Source organism: Porites lutea, chromosome 3 (assembly GCF_958299795.1).
Source record: "Porites lutea chromosome 3, jaPorLute2.1, whole genome shotgun sequence".
NCBI lineage: Eukaryota > Metazoa > Cnidaria > Anthozoa > Scleractinia > Poritidae > Porites > Porites lutea.
Window position 1 is genome coordinate 792717 of NC_133203.1, and position 17122 is coordinate 809838.

At 38.2% G+C, this 17122-nt stretch overlaps 1 protein-coding gene across 1 annotated transcript; it reads left to right on the forward strand.

The window, feature by feature from the left end:
• The first annotated feature begins 5 nt into the window (after positions 1-5).
• LOC140930117 (protein canopy homolog 2-like) lies at positions 6-14964 on the forward strand. Its single transcript, XM_073379780.1, has 7 exons — positions 6-122; positions 1297-1396; positions 2778-2845; positions 3784-3831; positions 12746-12943; positions 13359-13455; positions 14298-14964. Exons 2-7 carry the CDS (start codon positions 1300-1302, stop codon positions 14402-14404), a joined length of 615 nt encoding a protein of 204 aa, XP_073235881.1. The 5' UTR covers positions 6-122; positions 1297-1299; the 3' UTR covers positions 14405-14964.
• Positions 14965-17122: the final 2158 nt, after the last annotated feature.

Here is a 17122-nt window from a genome sequence, read left to right on the forward strand (position 1 = left end):
TGCTGGTCAGCGGCTTCTACCTATCAGCATATCGATCTTTTTCGATAGTGAAATTTTTAAAATCCAGCTGGCTTAAAAAACTCTTACCATTTCTACTGTCTGTTTACAAATTCTTTGTAAAGGTATGATTTAATTGTTTATTCAATTTTAACTCTTGAGCTACCGTAGTTTAATTAGTTTTTTCACTTACTATCACCATGATCACAGTTCATTGACCCGGATTATAAATTGATTATTTAATACAGTTTTGCATAATTATCCCGCGTGAATGGCCGGCACACTTAAACGTTTTAGTCAAGTAAACTTTCTATTAATATAAACAAAGAAAGCATTAGATCGAAGACAGAGTTGTCAGAAAGGCTCAAAGATCCTATATTTTATTATCCATAGGTTTTCTTTTCACCATAGCCTCAAAAAATAGTCAGATTCACATTTCTTCACACAAAACTTGAAGTTGAAGCAATGAAACACCTACTTTCTTGCTAAGAGCTGTATTGCTGGGACAATCCGGCAAGTGTAGGGATGACGAAGCTGGGGGGTGGCGCGGAATTCCCAAGAGGGGAATCTTCTAAGCCTCCTCATCTCAAGAAACAAATCAATACCCCCACCCCCCGAAAAAAACTTGTAAAAATGTTTTGCCATTCATGGAGTGAGTAGAAAAATGAAGGAGACATTGTATATACCACACTAGAGTGATATATCAATAACGATCATCCTTTATGATCCTAAACTGCTGAGATTATCCTGTTACTTAACTGACTAGGAAACAGTTATCCCACCTCTAAAAAGATTTTAAAGTAAAAGAGAATAAGACAAAGCTTTCTTCATACTGCATGATGATTCAGCTGAAATGACGTGACAACTGGTAGCCCTGTGCTGGCTAAATTAGGGCTGCTAATAGCACCACTGATAAAGTCTGGTGTCAGTTATCCTGGAATGATTTAGGTTCATACAAGAGCTGGGAGGCTGCAGTGGAAGATCTAATGGGGGGGACCACCCTACTTATAAGCAAGACTAGACTGAGACTCACAAACCTCAAGACACCCCCCCCCCCCCCCCCCCTTCTCCATTGCTTACTTTTAGTTCTGGATCTGCTGCTGTGGCCTTATACCTGGAAATTCTTCTTTTCTCTTGTGAAGCCTCTACAGCAAGGGTCCGCATAGAAAGATAACTTATATCCCTTAAAAAAATTAATTAATATTAGCCTATGGGCTTTTCAAAGTTTTTTTTGATAATATTGGGGTTTTCCTCTATTCACTTAAAAATATTAATTTGCTGTCTACACCACTTTTCCAGGGTATGGAACTTTTAAGAGAACTCTACCATGTTTTGCTCGCTGTTGCTTTTTTTGTGAGTTCAACATTGGGTGCCAAGGATAAAGAGCTTTATTGCGGTGGTAAGTTTTACATGCCAACCATCATAAATTTCAGATTAAAGCTAACTCCGTCAGAGATCAGCACTCTCAGTACTGGGCCAAACTTTTTGTGAAGAATTGTCCATTTTTTAAGCAAATTGAGATTGGTAAAATTGCTCAAAAATGGCAGGGAAAGGACCTAAACCAGGGGTAGTTACCATTCACATGGAAAAACTGGAAATTCTGGTTGGAAAATGGTTCACACCATCTTGTTTGGGAAGGTACAGAAAATATGGGCTGTGATTTGAGGGGATGCTTTTTTTAGTCATTTTAGTCTGTTCAGCAAATTTGTTTACACTGTGTAGTAGTTCATACTCTCTGCACATCACTTTTTATTGTTATATTTTTATGCACAAAATTGGGTTTGTGAAAATGGTAAGCACCCCAGGTGTTCATCCAATGCAATTATCATTCGTTGCAAATTTTTCTGCCTTTTCATTGGCCAACAGCCCACCACGTGACCTGCAAATAACTGCCTACAAATAATGGTCTACTCATGCTCAATGTCATCGAACTTTGTTTCGCTGCAAATGATATTCTGCTCATGTGTAAATGAAACCACACTTTTCTCCTTCTTGTGATGGCTCTTGCGGGATAATGGCAGATCGCTTCACTTCCCGAAGATTGTAGTCCTTAAAAAACAAACTTGGTGATCGAATGATAAAACAATATTATTGAACTCGGTTATCACAAAATATCGTGATTTGTCATTGTCTGGCAGATAAATTATTTGCCTCAGCCTTCGGCCTTGGCAAATAATTCATCTGCTTGCCACTGACAAATCACAATCGTTTGCTCAACCTCGTCCAATAATTGTTAATTGTCTGTGATAAGAGATTTGACTTTCAGAGGTTCATAGCTGTTAACTTCTCAGACAATTACAATAGAAGATAATGGCAGTAAGAAAACACATATCTTAAAAGGCCCCTTAAGTCACTCAGTATCTTATGTAAATAGTTCTTCTTTTGTTTCAAACTCTACTGCAATGCAATTTCAAATAAGGATCATGCCACCACATACCTAAGCCACACATTGTTATGAGGAAGAGATGAAGAAGTAATTAATAACTGCCCATGATATATAATGACAAGTGTTACTCTGAAACTCACAAAACTGTGAACACCAAAAATATTTTGGGGAATGTTATTGTGTTGCAAAATCAGCAAACAGCAAGAGTAATTAGTTTGTAGTTTCATGGCTTGCTTGCACATCCTGATCTTTGCTGAGAGTGATCATAACACAATAAGCATTTCTTTCCTAGGATATTTCAGTTTTCATGGTTTCATTAGTTTGACACAGTAAATTTCTAATGATTTTAAAGCTCCCTATTCACTGTTACTTATCAATGTTATTAAATTTACAGTTTGTCATGTTATTGCTGATGAACTTCAATGGGAAATTAGCCAAGTTGATCCAAGGAAGATGTTAGAGGTAATAAAAACTCTGGTATTGATAGAAAAATAAAATAAATATAAAAACAATAACTTTAGTACTTTCCAATTCTGGTTTTTCAAAGATGTAGTTTGTTTTAACATCTTTTCCTTAAGAAGTAAGGGCAAGAAATGGGCTTAATATAAAAATCACTGCTTTGTGACAAATAAAAAAATAGGTTTCCCAAGCATATATTTTGAAAGTTACAAACAACAGAGAAGACTTTGAAAAACTGTCAGGCTTTGAACTGTTTTCAAAAGCCTCAGTTTTCATCCATTATTTTGACCCTCTTTATCTCTTTTTGTACTTGCTGTGTTTTAATTAGACATTCATCAGTGATTGACTCAGTTAAGTGACCAGCTGCCACAGTTTGGCTTAATGTTTGCCACAATTTAGCAAAATTCTTTATTTTGCAGCACAACCCCTTTAGCCCTTCAAGTGTTTAAGTCTGAAGAGTGCCCAACATCAATTTACTCCCACCAGTATCAATACAAATTATCCAGAAAAAAAATGTTAAGAATTATTATTGAACTTATTAGCAAGGGGAAAATGTTTTGATCATTAATGAAATTCTCACAACTACTGTATCACAGTAAATTCTTTAAGGAAAGGTATGGAGATAAGTCTAGTGGAGAATTTGTGTTTCGATATTGGAGCTTAACCCTTGAAGTCCCAATAGTGACCAACAACAATTTTCTCCTAACAATATCCATACACTGTGGAGAGATAAAGTTATGAGAATTAATAAAATGATCATCATAGAGAAAATTCCATGATCTTTTATCAAATTCTCTCAACTAATTCTTAAAGGAAATGTATGGAGATCAGTTTGGAGAATTTGTATGTGGATATTGGGGCTTAAAGGGTTAAAGGGTAAATATGCACTGGGCTGTTGATATGAACGTTAAATAACGGGCTTATCTTTTTACACTTTTAAGATTGAGAGTTTTAGAGTGGATCCCAAGGGAAATCAAAAAACTCGGAAGGTAAGGTAACCTTTACTTATTCACAATGAACTGCCCTTGTGCAATCTTGACTAGGCTATGATAAATTCTATCGGGAGAATTTCCTGCAGAATGAATGAAATTTTTTTAAGGCGAGCATTCTGTTAACAGAAAGAATATAATTATGGAGGAGAATAAAAGAAACTTTGAAACTTGATGCAGAACAAATAGAAAATGCGTTGTGGAGTTATTGCTGCGATAATTCACTGAAACGTGCTCACAAGATCAACTAAATATGAGTGATATTGCACAAAGTAAAATGAATAACAATTTTGCTCTGCAAAATGTAAAATATCTAATTAGTGCCTAGTGCCGAGAGCAATTTCAATAATCGTAAAAGAGATTTAGGGTAAAAAGTTAAGTGGCGTCGTAGATTCCAAGCTAGCAGAATGAATCAAAACGGAATAGGAGAAGTGACAAGAGGGATGCGAAAAACTGACAAGTACGCAAAAAAGAAAAAAAAAAGGAAAAAAGTAATGCTCACTACGTATGCCAAACCCCCAAAGAGGGATTCTTGCACCAGTAAAAGAAAGCTAAGAGATTTGGAGAGTTTTGGTTGCTTTGGTCAAATGATGTCTAATGGGTAACGTAAGTATCAGGTCTTCCTAACGAGTTATGCAAGAAGAGAGAAAAAGGGATGAAGCGGTCCTCGTTGTCTCCTTTTTTCACTTCTTTCTACCCTCCACCCCTCCCCCCAGAAACGCGTGATACTCAGGTTGTGATACAGGTTGCATCACCATCATCGTTATGCTAACTCTTGTGAAACAAGCTCGTGATCTTCCAGTGATCATATTCACAACCGTTTACCGTCTAATAAGGTCAATATGAAGCACTGAAATTTGCCATCTTACTATATTTATCATCGTCAAGTACCCTATTAACATTACTGACCCCAGCCTGCAGTAAGCACTAGGATGTGAGTCGCATGTGACATACATCCTTCAATCACACTTAGAATTAGTTGAGTACTTTCGGAAAACACAAGATACTCGCGCGAGTAGACTTGTTGCTTCCCTCTCCGAGGCTTTGCTTGGGAAAGGACGCTTTTCAATTCAAGAATAAGGGGAAGACAAGAAAAAAATACGCGTGCGAATAAACAGTTATTACCGACATACTGCTCAGTTGTTTAGGAGTGTTCAAAGGGTAAAACGCTCGCCCGGTGACTGGGATGTAATACGTTCTGTCCTCTCCTGTCGGAGACTTTACTTTTGTCCCAAGCGCGTGTCCTCCTACAAACAGAGCCGACAAATTAATTTCACATGCTTGTAAGTTTCGTTTCACGTGATAATCTGCGATGATTCGTTGACGCGTGGATACATGATGCAGAAAATGATTTATTAGAATGTTATTTCCGTCTTCTGTGGTTGAAGTGTTCGCAGTTTAAAATCCAGTTGAAATTTTGAAATATATGTATTTTAAAGTTCTGTTCTTCTCTCGCGTTCCTTGAATTGTAACTTTGGCCAAGTATTGCGTGTGTCTGGCGACCACTGGAAAAGTCACGTCATGTCTAGACAACCTGCGTGCGTCAAAAAATAATGGTTATAGACTTAGTTTCGTCTACGATCGTGTACAGCGATAGTAGACAGAAAAGCATTGCTAGCAAAGTCCAGTTTTCTCACCAATAATGATCAAAAGTAGACTCTGCTAGCAGGGAAGCTCGTGGCGTGACGGTCATTTCATCTTGTGTTGTTCGAGACAACGTTAACGCGTTAAATGTTTGCAGAAGGATAAGGTAGGGAAGATACATAAGTAATAAAATAATATTACTGAATTATCCTCTCCCCATGAGGGGCTTTTCAGTGATAAAGAAGCACAACAATACAAAAAACAATTCAAATTTCTTGTGAACATAACAAGTAAAAAATCCCAACTGGCATGGCGAAACCTCCCCTGTGGGCTAGTCAACAGAGTTTAATACGGGACGGGGGAGGGGGTGGGGGGCTCCGCCCCAATATCCAACCCCTTACCCCTTTATGTTCCATTTTTTAACAGAGAAAGGTACCCCTTTCGTATAACTTCCATTGAAAAATGGTGCTCCTTTTACATAAGAGAGGTTGACCTTTCGCGGTCCGCACAGTGGCAAAATCTGTCAAAGTAAGGCGATACCTGACAAAATTGATCAATGTTATCATTTATTTCCAATCATTTCTCTAAGATTTATTTTTCGCCCTAATGGCTTTACAGCTTGGTAAATATAAGGACAAGATGGCTTTCTCTTGCTGAAACACTTGTGGTCTTTGCAAGACATTCTTGTCGTGTGTTAATGATGATAATTTCTTGTACGCGGATTATGCTTCGGTTCCTTTCTTGGGGAGAGCCCATGCTTAAGTGAATCTTTTCGCTGAAAAACACGGTGCTTTTTCCCGCCAGGTGTGGATGGGTTAGCTTCGCAATAGTATCCCCCAAGCCTTGAAGTGGATTCATCTGGGCAGTTTTCACACTTACTGCTAACGAGTGACGCGCGATAGGTGTTGCCTTGGCAACAAACATCATCGGGCGATGATGTTGGGACGGACGATCTTGAACCTGCCAGAGACTTGCGAGGAAGCATCCGAAGCGTTACCTTGGCAATGAGGTAAAGGTCTGTCGTAGAGTTGGGCGCTCTCCATTCAACTTTTTGCCCTCCAGACTGGACATTTAACGTGACCCTCCATCTCGACAATGTTGTAGGAAGAAGGCTATCACCAGCGACGTTGGAGGTTGTGTGACAAATCTTAGGAAGATTGTTGCAGAGACTGTACGGATTAGGAATTTCGTTGGAGCAAGTTGAACTTCGATAACCTTCTTGGTATACTGTAACATACGATGTTTGTCGCTCTGGTAACTTGTACAGCACCGAGTTATTTGTGTTTGCAGAGATGAAGCTCCCCGTCTCCGTTTCGGCTGTGAGTATTATACGGGTTGATGTCTTCACTTTCTCGGAACCCGTCTCGTATTCTTTGTTTGGCAAAAACAGCTGGAAGTTCTCCACATATGCAGCGTGCGACTCGCCAATCAAACTCCAGTCAAACTGATACAGCCAGGTCAGATTTTGAGGTAGTCTGAACGAGACAGTCTTATTTGTTGCTAACGTGTAAACGTTAATGAAACCCAGATCCCCGCTGTATTGAGGCCTTGATGGAATGTGAACTGTCCGTTCGATGGAGATGTAGTGTCGATGATCTGTAAACGCCACAAGATTGTCCAAGTCACTATTGGTGAAGAGCCCACTTTCTGGCGAACAAGGCCCAACTGTTTGTCCCCCGTTTCTATACTCGAGTTTGTCGCAGTATAAAAAGGCTTGAGACTGAATAAAAAGCTGTGTCATCAAAAATCCGCCTAAAAGTTGATGGGCCTTAAACACATCGTTCGTTTGTCGTCCAATGGAAGCAGCCAACTTCTTCGCTACATTACCACGTACGACTCTGGATAGGCTGTCTACTAACTCAAATTGAAATTCAAAAATATTCTCCCTCAGGGCGTCAAACTCGGCAATTGTCCCCTCCAACTTTTCGCACAATAGAAACCCATTAGCAACAGCCTTTCCTGTGGACCCTGCGATTCCTTGTACTCCCTGTAACAGATCGCAGGTCGAATCTTTGAAAGCTCCCCACAAAGCTATGTTACCCCTCATCCGTTGCCTGTCTACTTTTGGCTGGTAATTAGAGTAGTTTTCGATAAACTCCTCTGCGTCATCACCAATGGTGTCTGCCGAGTTACTCTTTATTTTGTTGACCAGTGTCTTCAGTGATGCCAGTTGCTTTCGGTTGCTTTGCAGGTCAGTTCCAATCTCTTCTGTATCAGTAGCGAGCTCACCCAATTTTACAATGAGTGTAATTCCGTGTGCTAATTTTGCTGCTGTATCTGCAACGACCTTGGCCTGGTCTCGTATTCCCAGAGTATCAACACCGGTGAATATCACTGAAATGGGATTTGACTCCTCTAATATCTTCGTAACGAGAGCTACCGTCTCCTCGACCAACTGAATCGACAAAAGGCTTGTCATCGCAATCATTGCCGCTTTAACGTCGTCTTTTACCTTGTTTTGTAGCGCAGTGTATCTGCTATTAAAATCGTCAAGTTTGCCTCCTATAAACTCCACATCAGCGTTTGCTATTCCTTGATCAAACTTCGCGATGCCTTGGAAGTAAGATGAAATACCTTTGACATGTGCTTCCATGTTTTTGTTTAGCTGATCAATGGCGCTCAACACCTGGGTATGTTTAATAGCTTCCTGTTTCAGCTGAATTATTCTGGCGTGGTCCACATTCTCATGCAGAGTAAGATCCCTGGTATTTCCTCTTTGAAGTCGTTCATTCTTAAGTTTCTTTAGTAAAAGGTAACTTGAATAAAACTCCATAACTTCACAACCCGCTGGAGCTTTTATTTCTCGACAAGCATAACCGGCCCTGGAAAAATTCTCTTCATTCTCGTTGATAATCTTCATGGCTTCTCCTATTTGAGAGTAAGCTCTTCTTGCGAGGGCATCTTTATAAAAGTGATCAAATGGTTTCAATGTGAGCATGCTCAGGAAGTTTTTTACCATATCCACCTGTTTAGCAATGCTGTCTAGCGTTTCCTGCATGTCACATCCATTCTCTCCAGAGCATCTGTCGGGACAAAATTTGTCCACGATTGCAAAGATTACTTTATACCAAATCACTCCGATCATCAGAGGAATGGCCTTCTCTACGTCACATTTGTTGTTTTCTCCGCACGCATTGGTGGAACTTGAATAAAAGGAAATGGCGCAGTTCGAAAGGGTCGGGCAAACGTTCTTGACTATTAATGCCGGGACATTTCGGGGTGGTAGTTTGGCGCACTCTCTTTTTAAGGGTAAAACATACCCGCTTTTTTCAAGCAACGGATCTTTCTGGGTAACCGGATAAACATCATCTATGAGGTTTCCAACCAGGCGTACAAAATCAGAGTTGTATTTTCCCTTAAGACTTGGGCTATCCAGGAAATTTTGTTTTATTCGGTCTGGTAAATTGCTGTATTTCATAATGTGAAGTGTATCATGAATATACATTGCATGTGTATTGGTCGCTTCTTCGTGCAGTTTACTTCTGATTAGAAACTGCTCGAGCACTGGAATCATCTTGGTGAATAGCAGCATGTAGCAGTGCCACTTTCCCATTTCACGAGGACACCCATCGCCTCTACTATCCATTCCCCATCGAAGTTCTGAGTAATCAGAAGTGATTTTTATTAGACTTCTCAACAAATTGCCTGTGTCATATAACCATGGGTCCTTACCATCGACAGGATGGAAAATCGTTACGACAGCTAAAATTGTCACGAAAACTACGGTGACTGGTAACCGCATTTTGTTTCTGGATCTGTTTGATTTTTCCAGTCCAGTCTTGTTTCCAAGTGCAATAATGATGTATCTACCTGAGTAAATGCTCTTATCGTGATGGAATATGTCATTTATTTACTCATCATGGAAAAATTTCGTCACTGTATGAAAACGGGTATCTGATGGATTACTTTTCCTTTTTGGTCGTCTTTTTCGAAGCGTAAAAAGTTAAGTACAAATGGGCTGTCCAACCATTGTTGGTAGGCTGATTTCTGTTTTGTGGTGTTACTATTGTTCAGTGTCTTTTCAATCTTTTTTTTAGTATCAAGTTATTTGGTGATCTCATCCGCCTGAAAAACCAAGAAACTATATCGGAGAAATAAAGATGCTGTTGTTATCAAATAGTTTAGTCTTTTACTTTAATTTCTAGATCCTTTTTCTCAAACTTCTTGGACTCTCTTATGATAGAATCTGTTTTGAAAGTACAACAACACAATTTTTACCAGTATGTGTTAAATTAACTTGATGACAAAATTGCAACGTTTTGTAAAGTTAACCACAACTTTTTGTAAAGTTAACCGCCCCAAAAGCTTTGTCTTGCAACTTACGAAGAAAAGCAACGTCCATGCGCGGGACTGATACTGAAATTTAATTAGTGTTCTTTGCATTCCGATATTTTGAAATGACAACTATTTTATGTAAGTTTATTTCTATTTTCATTTAAATTTTTATTGAAACTTCCGAAGGGTTAAGAAGTTGTGGTATAAATAATTGATACAAGATAAAGGACCTTTCAAGTGGGATACCAAAATTGCTTTAACTATCTTAAAGCAAATGTCAAAGCTTAACCAGGCAGATCAAAGCAGAAACACAATTACTCATTACAGTTTGTTGCTAATTTCAATTTTTTGGTGTAGGAAGCTGCCACGTTGAAAACCGGGCGAGGGATTTTACGATCGGACGACACGACGACATCGAAAGCGTAAAAAAGACAATAGGTTTCGTAGGCAAAGCAAAAACTTTGCACGTGCATCGCACTTTTTTGTACATTTATTTGCCCTTTTTGTACGAATACGACGTAAAATTGCCTAATTTTACGTTTTATAAAGAACGTAAGCAAGCGACGACGAAATTTTATTTCTCTTTCTGAACTTGGATATCTAGTGTCTCTAGGGATTCAAATCCAACAGAGTTCGCCTACATTCGACAAAGTAAGTGGAAAGAAATAATCGCGATAAAAACTGAAAGAACGCAAATTCACTTTTTAAGCGACGTTTTCGTTACCATCGCGTCCTTGGATAAGCTCCCTAATAAAAAGGTGGTCTGTGGTCACCCCTTGACACAGTTATGACAACGTAATTTGTAATTTTAACTTTTAAATGTGTGGATGAAATCCTGTGATGTTAACATTTAAATGAAACCTTATTTGTAGAACTTTGGCACGGTACAATTCATTTCTTATGATTTTACACAAAGAAATTTAATTTTTCTGTGACTGTTTTACATGGGCTACACTAATTAGGAGTGAAGGTTTTAAGGGTTCTCTGAACCTCTCTATGGGTAGCCTTTACAGTTACACAGACGTTGTTTTTTTTTACTTTCCCCCCACCTCCCGCAGTTTTTATTTTCATACGCGCGCACGACAATCTCTAAAGAGGAAATAGAGGGTCTGGGAACAGGCTTTTCTATGGGTTCCTGTGGTCTTCGCTTTAGTGAAGCGGCCGGTTTTTCATCCAATCTACGGTTTTTGAACACATTCTCGCTTGCATATGAAAAATTGCCTTGTGCTGTAGCGCCATAGCGAGCTCTTTTTGGTAGGTTTCTTTTCTGTCATCACACGTCTAACCTTGTCTGTCAACCGTGATCAGAATGTCAATGCGATCATCGCTCTAATATCTAGGATCGTCGTTTCATCAATAGGGAACGTTGCAACTTTGAATTTGTCAGCAGTATCCTAGCCTGCGTGGCAGGCGTTCGAAAGGGAAGGGAACCACACGCTCTCGCGCGCGCCCAAATTCCCACTTCCCCTTTCAACACCGGCCACGCAGGCTAGCAGTACCCATACAAAGCATTTTCTCTCAGTATGGCCACTTGCTGGAATCTATTCACGGTCTGCGCATTTTACTTTGGACCCGCTTATTAAAAGCCGGCCGGTGTTCTTTGAGTTGTACATTTTTAACCATGTCACTACCTCACTTTTTATATTAGTTTGGTTTTGCATATTTCGGATATACACTTTTAGTGAAAATGCCCCAGAAATGAGGTTATTTCTTCAGTCTTGGTTACTTAACGAATTTTGGTTAAGAACAGGGCTGAGTTTCAGTGCGTTCCAAAAATATCCATCATTTCAAAGATTCTTCCTTGGAAGCTATTGGTCACCTGTCTCACCTGTCCAAACTATGGCTCCTTTGTAAATTCTCAGACACGCATGAACTTCGAGATATTTAAGTGGGATAATTTTATGTTTCAAGAAAATATAAGCAACTGTTATTGATTTGATTGGCGCATTTCAAAGAGGAAAAAGCTAGTATCATGATAAACAAAAAAGACGATAAATTTGTTGGGAAAGTGAACTATTTCTTTTAGGAGCAATTTCGGTATCAAAATGCAAGTTTGTTTTTACCGGGGTGAGGTACTTTGTAGTTATTGTTTGAGCAGTTGCCCTTCCGCTTCGCCAACTTTGTAGACAAATTTAAGACTGAAAAACGTAAGGTTATAGTGGATAATATTTCATGGACTTTTTATTGTTATTCTTTTGATCTCTCATGGAATTCAAACGTATGAGTGATTGTCTTCGTTTGACGATTACTTCAAATCCCTGTTGGAGGGGAAATAGGTTGACCACGGACTTGATGCGCCCTTAATTTTTGTAGTTGTAAAATATTTTAAAGTAATAAGCATTTAACTACTGGTCTTTTTCTCAAAACACTTTGCAATGCAAGATTTGTTTATAGGCACTGTGTGAGAGGGTAGGTCGTAAAGACAAAATACAGTACTTCTTTAGATATGTGAATGCTAGTGTCATTTCCATAATACATATTCTTTTAAGCTACATTGTACTGCTGTACTGTTTCACTCACCCAGTAGGTTAGCGTCTTTTTCCTTTTAATTTAGTTTCTTTCTTTCTCTTTTCTTTCTTTTATTAACATATTTTTTTTTATTCTCTGCCCACTGTGAAAGTAGAAAAAAAGTTTTAATAGTTAAAAGAACATGTATTTGTAATTTTTTTTGTAATTGTTTTTGTTTTTTAAGCAAATAAAATTTAAAAAAATGGATTAACTAATAACCGAAAAACCTGTGATAACCTGCAAAACTTGAAATCCTGCTGTTGTATTCGGTAGCCGATCTCTCTTGGGAAAGCTTGCCCAGAGTTAGCATTCATTCGACGTAAATAAAAGCTTGTGTTTTAAGCACATGCCTAGAGACAGTGCATGTTACTCTTAAACACACTGTATACTACAAAAAACCTTCGATGTAATAAAACTCTTCTCATCGATCAAATTTTCTCATTGCCATGGCACTCGCAAGTAATGTTAGTTCCATTTTATTTTTAGACTTGACCAGGTCTGTAAGTCTCCGGCTTTTCTAAGCTGATAGCGTTTTGCTCTGTTTCAGATTCAGTATGCCAGATCAGAGACCCACCTCATAGAACAACTGGATAGTATGTGCGAAAAAATGAACAATTACGCGGAGTCATCTGACCCTGCCACTGGCAAGAAGTCTTACATCAGAACATCATCGCGCAATGGGGAGGCTGTAACTTTAAGTAATGTGGCCATTAGTGGAGATATAGCAAAAAAGCTCAAACATGCAGTAAGTAACTTTTATGCGTATTAAGTATAACTGAAATCTCAATGGTAGTAATATTATGCACTAATCCTGTTGACTTCTTTTTTAGTTGTTGTTTGACATTAGTTGGTAGTATCTGTTTCAAGGGTCAGGTGAAATCACTCTAAAGGAGATGAATCCTCTTGCCCAACGTTTCTGGGACTCTGCCCACCTACTCCTCTCCTAAGCCAACATTAACACTTACTTCTCACTTAGGGCAAAATGATGGTCAGGGGAGGGGTAGGTGGTCAGTTTCCCAGACACGTATAACTATCCCAAGAAAGAATGTAAAGCCTAACAAACCCAATCTGCCACGAGCCACCACTACATAATTACTTGGTTTTATATTTGTGTTACCTTCTCTTATTGCTTGTTACTAAAAAAGCACATTTTTCTTTAGTGTGAGAGTATAATTGAAGATTATGATGACGACATTATTGCAACTTTCAAAAAAGAACGTAAAGATCCCAAGAAATACATGTGTAGGACAACAACTGGTAAGAAATGTATTCCCCTGCTGTGTCATGTGATGTCATTTGAGTTCCCGTTTATATTGAAAAAAAAAATGTTCTAGGTAGAAGGATCACTCGATCCCCTACCCAAGCTACCCTGGTGGAGCCATCTTTTCATACATTTATTTAAAAAACGTGGCGAACCGTTAACATAGAAACAAAACGTTGGCTCGACTAGAAGGGTTACCTGCGTAGCGGGGTCACCCTTTTGTGATGGTAGGATCACCTTCCTAACCGGGCCTACTTTTCTCCATATAAACATTTAGCTCGTCCAGCCGGGTCAACTCAGTCAAAGCGAGTTAAACAGAGCATGCGCGAACGCTGTTAGCTCGGGCAAAAGGGTCAACATTTTCAAGTCTCATGCTAACGCTGGCGTAAGGTGACTCAGCTGGGAGGGCGACCCGATAAACCCTCAATTTAGGTTTCTGAGAAACTGCCCACCTACCCCTCCCCTAAGCTAACATTAACACTTACTTCTCACTTTGGGCAAAATGATGGCTTAGGGGAGGAGTAGGTAGGCAGTTTTCCAGAAACCTAAATTGATGAAGACCAAAAATCCCATCTGAATGCGTATGCAATAGGCCTGTTTTTCGAGGTTACCCCTAGCCTCATTTTCAAATGAAAAACAAAACTTTGCCTTGAATTTTCTTTTTAGTGTCGTACAAATAAAACTTGTTTTTTCTCAAAAGCATTTGCAGTTAGTTCCGTTTTAAAAGTGAGGGTTTTTGGAACTTTTTCAGTTACCCGAAAAGAGGCAAATGCTATTATTGTTGTTTGTTTTGATGAACAAATGATTTCTTTTGTGCGCTTGTTTGTTTCATTTTTAGGTTTGTGCATTGATGACGATGATGATGAGTTCACAGAATCTGATTACGACGACGATAATGATGACGGTAACAACGAGGATGATGCAACAGATCACGATGAACTTTGACCTTAATTTTCTTAATGAAAATCAGTTTGGGAAATAGACCTCTTTATCTTGCAATGAAGTCCCCAGTGGAATTGGACTTTGACCCTTTGTCGTTTCTTAAATTATTGCACGTGAATACGAGGAAATTTGAAAGAAACAGTTCTCAGGAGTATTATCACAAAACCAGCTTTGGGAAAACAAATCGTACAAGCTGAAGAGGTCTATTACGCAGCAATTTGCGTGGATCCATTCAGATTCTTTTTTATTATTCTATCTCGAAAGCAAGTATTAATTAACCGGAAGTGTCTTTGCAATGATAAAACATCAATCGTTGTCGGTATTGTAAATGCAATCTAACTTACAATATTTTTCTTTCTCGTAAATTTACACCATAAAGATATGCAGCAGAGCTCCGCATTGGTCGGAGGTGTACGAGGGCAGAGAGGTACACAATCTGGCATTTACCAGTCTCTGAGAAATGCAGTTTTAGTCTGCTTTTTGATAACAGTAAACACCCGCCAGTAAAAACCTACCTCTTCAATCCGGCAATATACAGTAGGTTCTTATTTTGGGGGGGGGGGGGGGGGGTACTTAATTGCAACTTAGGCTCAATAGGTTCTTAATTAGGTTGATTACCAGAAAAATAAATAAACTTTTTATTTAATCACAACTGTATTATTATAATCCTAGACCTAACACAAACTGATCACCGAATTTATATACAGTTTCGCACAGTCGTTCTTGTTGTACTTAAATTTACAACTCAAAGTTACACTCCTTTGTTAAATTGTTTGTCATAATTCAACCCACATTTAAGAACCCGTTTGATCTTGCTTGGCTACACAGATTCTTGTATTTTGGGGTATTAAAGCGGCAAATTTCTACCAGGTGCTTCTTAAACCACGGGTTCTTATTAGCGGGTGTTTATTGTAGCATAGATTATTTAATAGTCAATTGAATAAAATGTCTTCGACGCTTTTCTTTGATGTTTTTATATAGAAAGAAAGAACCTCACAAAAGATTAATTTCGGTACACTAAAATTCATTCAAAGATTAGAGGAATATAACAAAATTTATCATCTTGAGGCTCAGCAAGGAATAATAAAATTTTTAACCAAAACCATGGACTAACCCCTTTGGAAAAATGCAAATTTTGCGACTTTTTTTTAATCGATGTTTTCATAGTCTAGACAGGCTAGTATTCTTCCTAGAACGTCACCAAACACTTTTTCTCAGCCCATTTTCCCGAAGAGAAAAAAAATGAAGAAATTTGAAATTTTAACCAAAACCATGGACTAACCACTTTAGAAAAATGCAAATAATGCCACGTTTTTTAATCGATTTTTTCATAGTCTAGAAAGGCTAGTTTTTTTCCTAGAACGTCACCAAACACTTTTTCTCAGCCTATTTTGTTCAAAAAGAAAGGATGAAGAAATTTGAAATTTTTAACCAAAACCATAGACTAAACCCTTTGGAAAAATGCAAATATTGCGACGTTTTTTAATCAATCTTTTCATAGTCTAGAAAGCCTACTTCTTTTCCTAGAACGTCACCACAGTCATTTTCCCGGCCTATTTTAGCCAAAAACAAGAAGGATGAAAAAATTTAAACATTTTTGACTAAAACCATGGACTAACCCCTTTAGAAAAATGCAAGTTTTGCGCCTACGTTTAATCGATGTTTTCATAGTCTAGAGAGGCTAGAATCCTCCTAGAACGTCACCAAACACTTTTACTCAGCCTAGGTTGCCCAAAAAGAAAGGATGAAGAAATTTGAAATTTTTGACCCAAACCATAGACTGACCTCTCTGAAAAAATACAAATTTTTCGACTTTTTTAAATCGATGTTTTCATAGTCTACACAGGCTAGTTTTCTTTCTAGAACGTCATCAAAAACTTTTTCTTAGCCTATTTTGGCAATAAAGAAAGAAGGAAGAAATTTGAAATTTTCGACCAAAACCATGGACTAACTTGTAAGAAAAAATGTATTACGACTTTTAGTAATCGACGTTTTCATAGTCTACAAAGGCTAGTTTTCTTTCTAGAACGTCACCAAACACTTTTTCTCAGCCCACTTCTCCCAAAAAGTAAGGATAAAGAAATTTGATATTTTTGAAGAAAACCATCAACTAACCCCTTTGGAAAAATGCAAATTTTGCGACGTATTTTAATCGATGTTTTCATACGCTAGAAAGACTAGCTGTTTTCCTAGAACATCACCACAGACATTTTCCCGGGCTATTGTTGCCAAAAAGAAAGGATGAAGAAATTTGAAATTTTTGACCAAACCCATGGAGGTTTTTAAATCGATGTTTTCATAGTCTATACAAGCTAGTTTTCTTTTTAAAACGTCATCAAAAACTTTTTCTTACCCTATTTTGGCAATAAAGAAAGGAGGAAGAAATTTGAAATTTTGGACCAAATCCATGGACTAACCTCTAAGAAAAAATACAAATTTTGCGACTTTTTTAAATCGATGTTTTCATAGTCTACACAGGTTAGTTTCTATCCTAGAACGTCTTCAAACACTTTTTCTCAGCCTATTTTGGCCATAAAGAAAGGATGAAGAAATTTAAAATTTTTGGCCAAAACCATAGACTAACCCCTTTGGAAAAATGCAAATTTTGCGACTTTTTGAAATCGATGTTTTCATGGTCTAGAAAGCCTAGTTTTCTTCTTGAACTTCAAGAAACATTCAGTTTACCTGACTTTGCCTAAAAAGAAAGGATGAAGAAACCAT

Bases quoted from the DNA above. Each gene is read 5' to 3' on its own strand.
- LOC140930117 (XM_073379780.1), top strand. From the start codon at position 1,300: ATGGAACTTTTAAGAGAACTCTACCATGTTTTGCTCGCTGTTGCTTTT. The intron at 2,846-3,783 runs GTAATAAAAACT...TACACTTTTAAG, and splicing joins ATCCAAGGAAGATGTTAGAG to ATTGAGAGTTTTAGAGTGGA. The intron at 13,456-14,297 runs GTAAGAAATGTA...TTTCATTTTTAG, and splicing joins CATGTGTAGGACAACAACTG to GTTTGTGCATTGATGACGAT.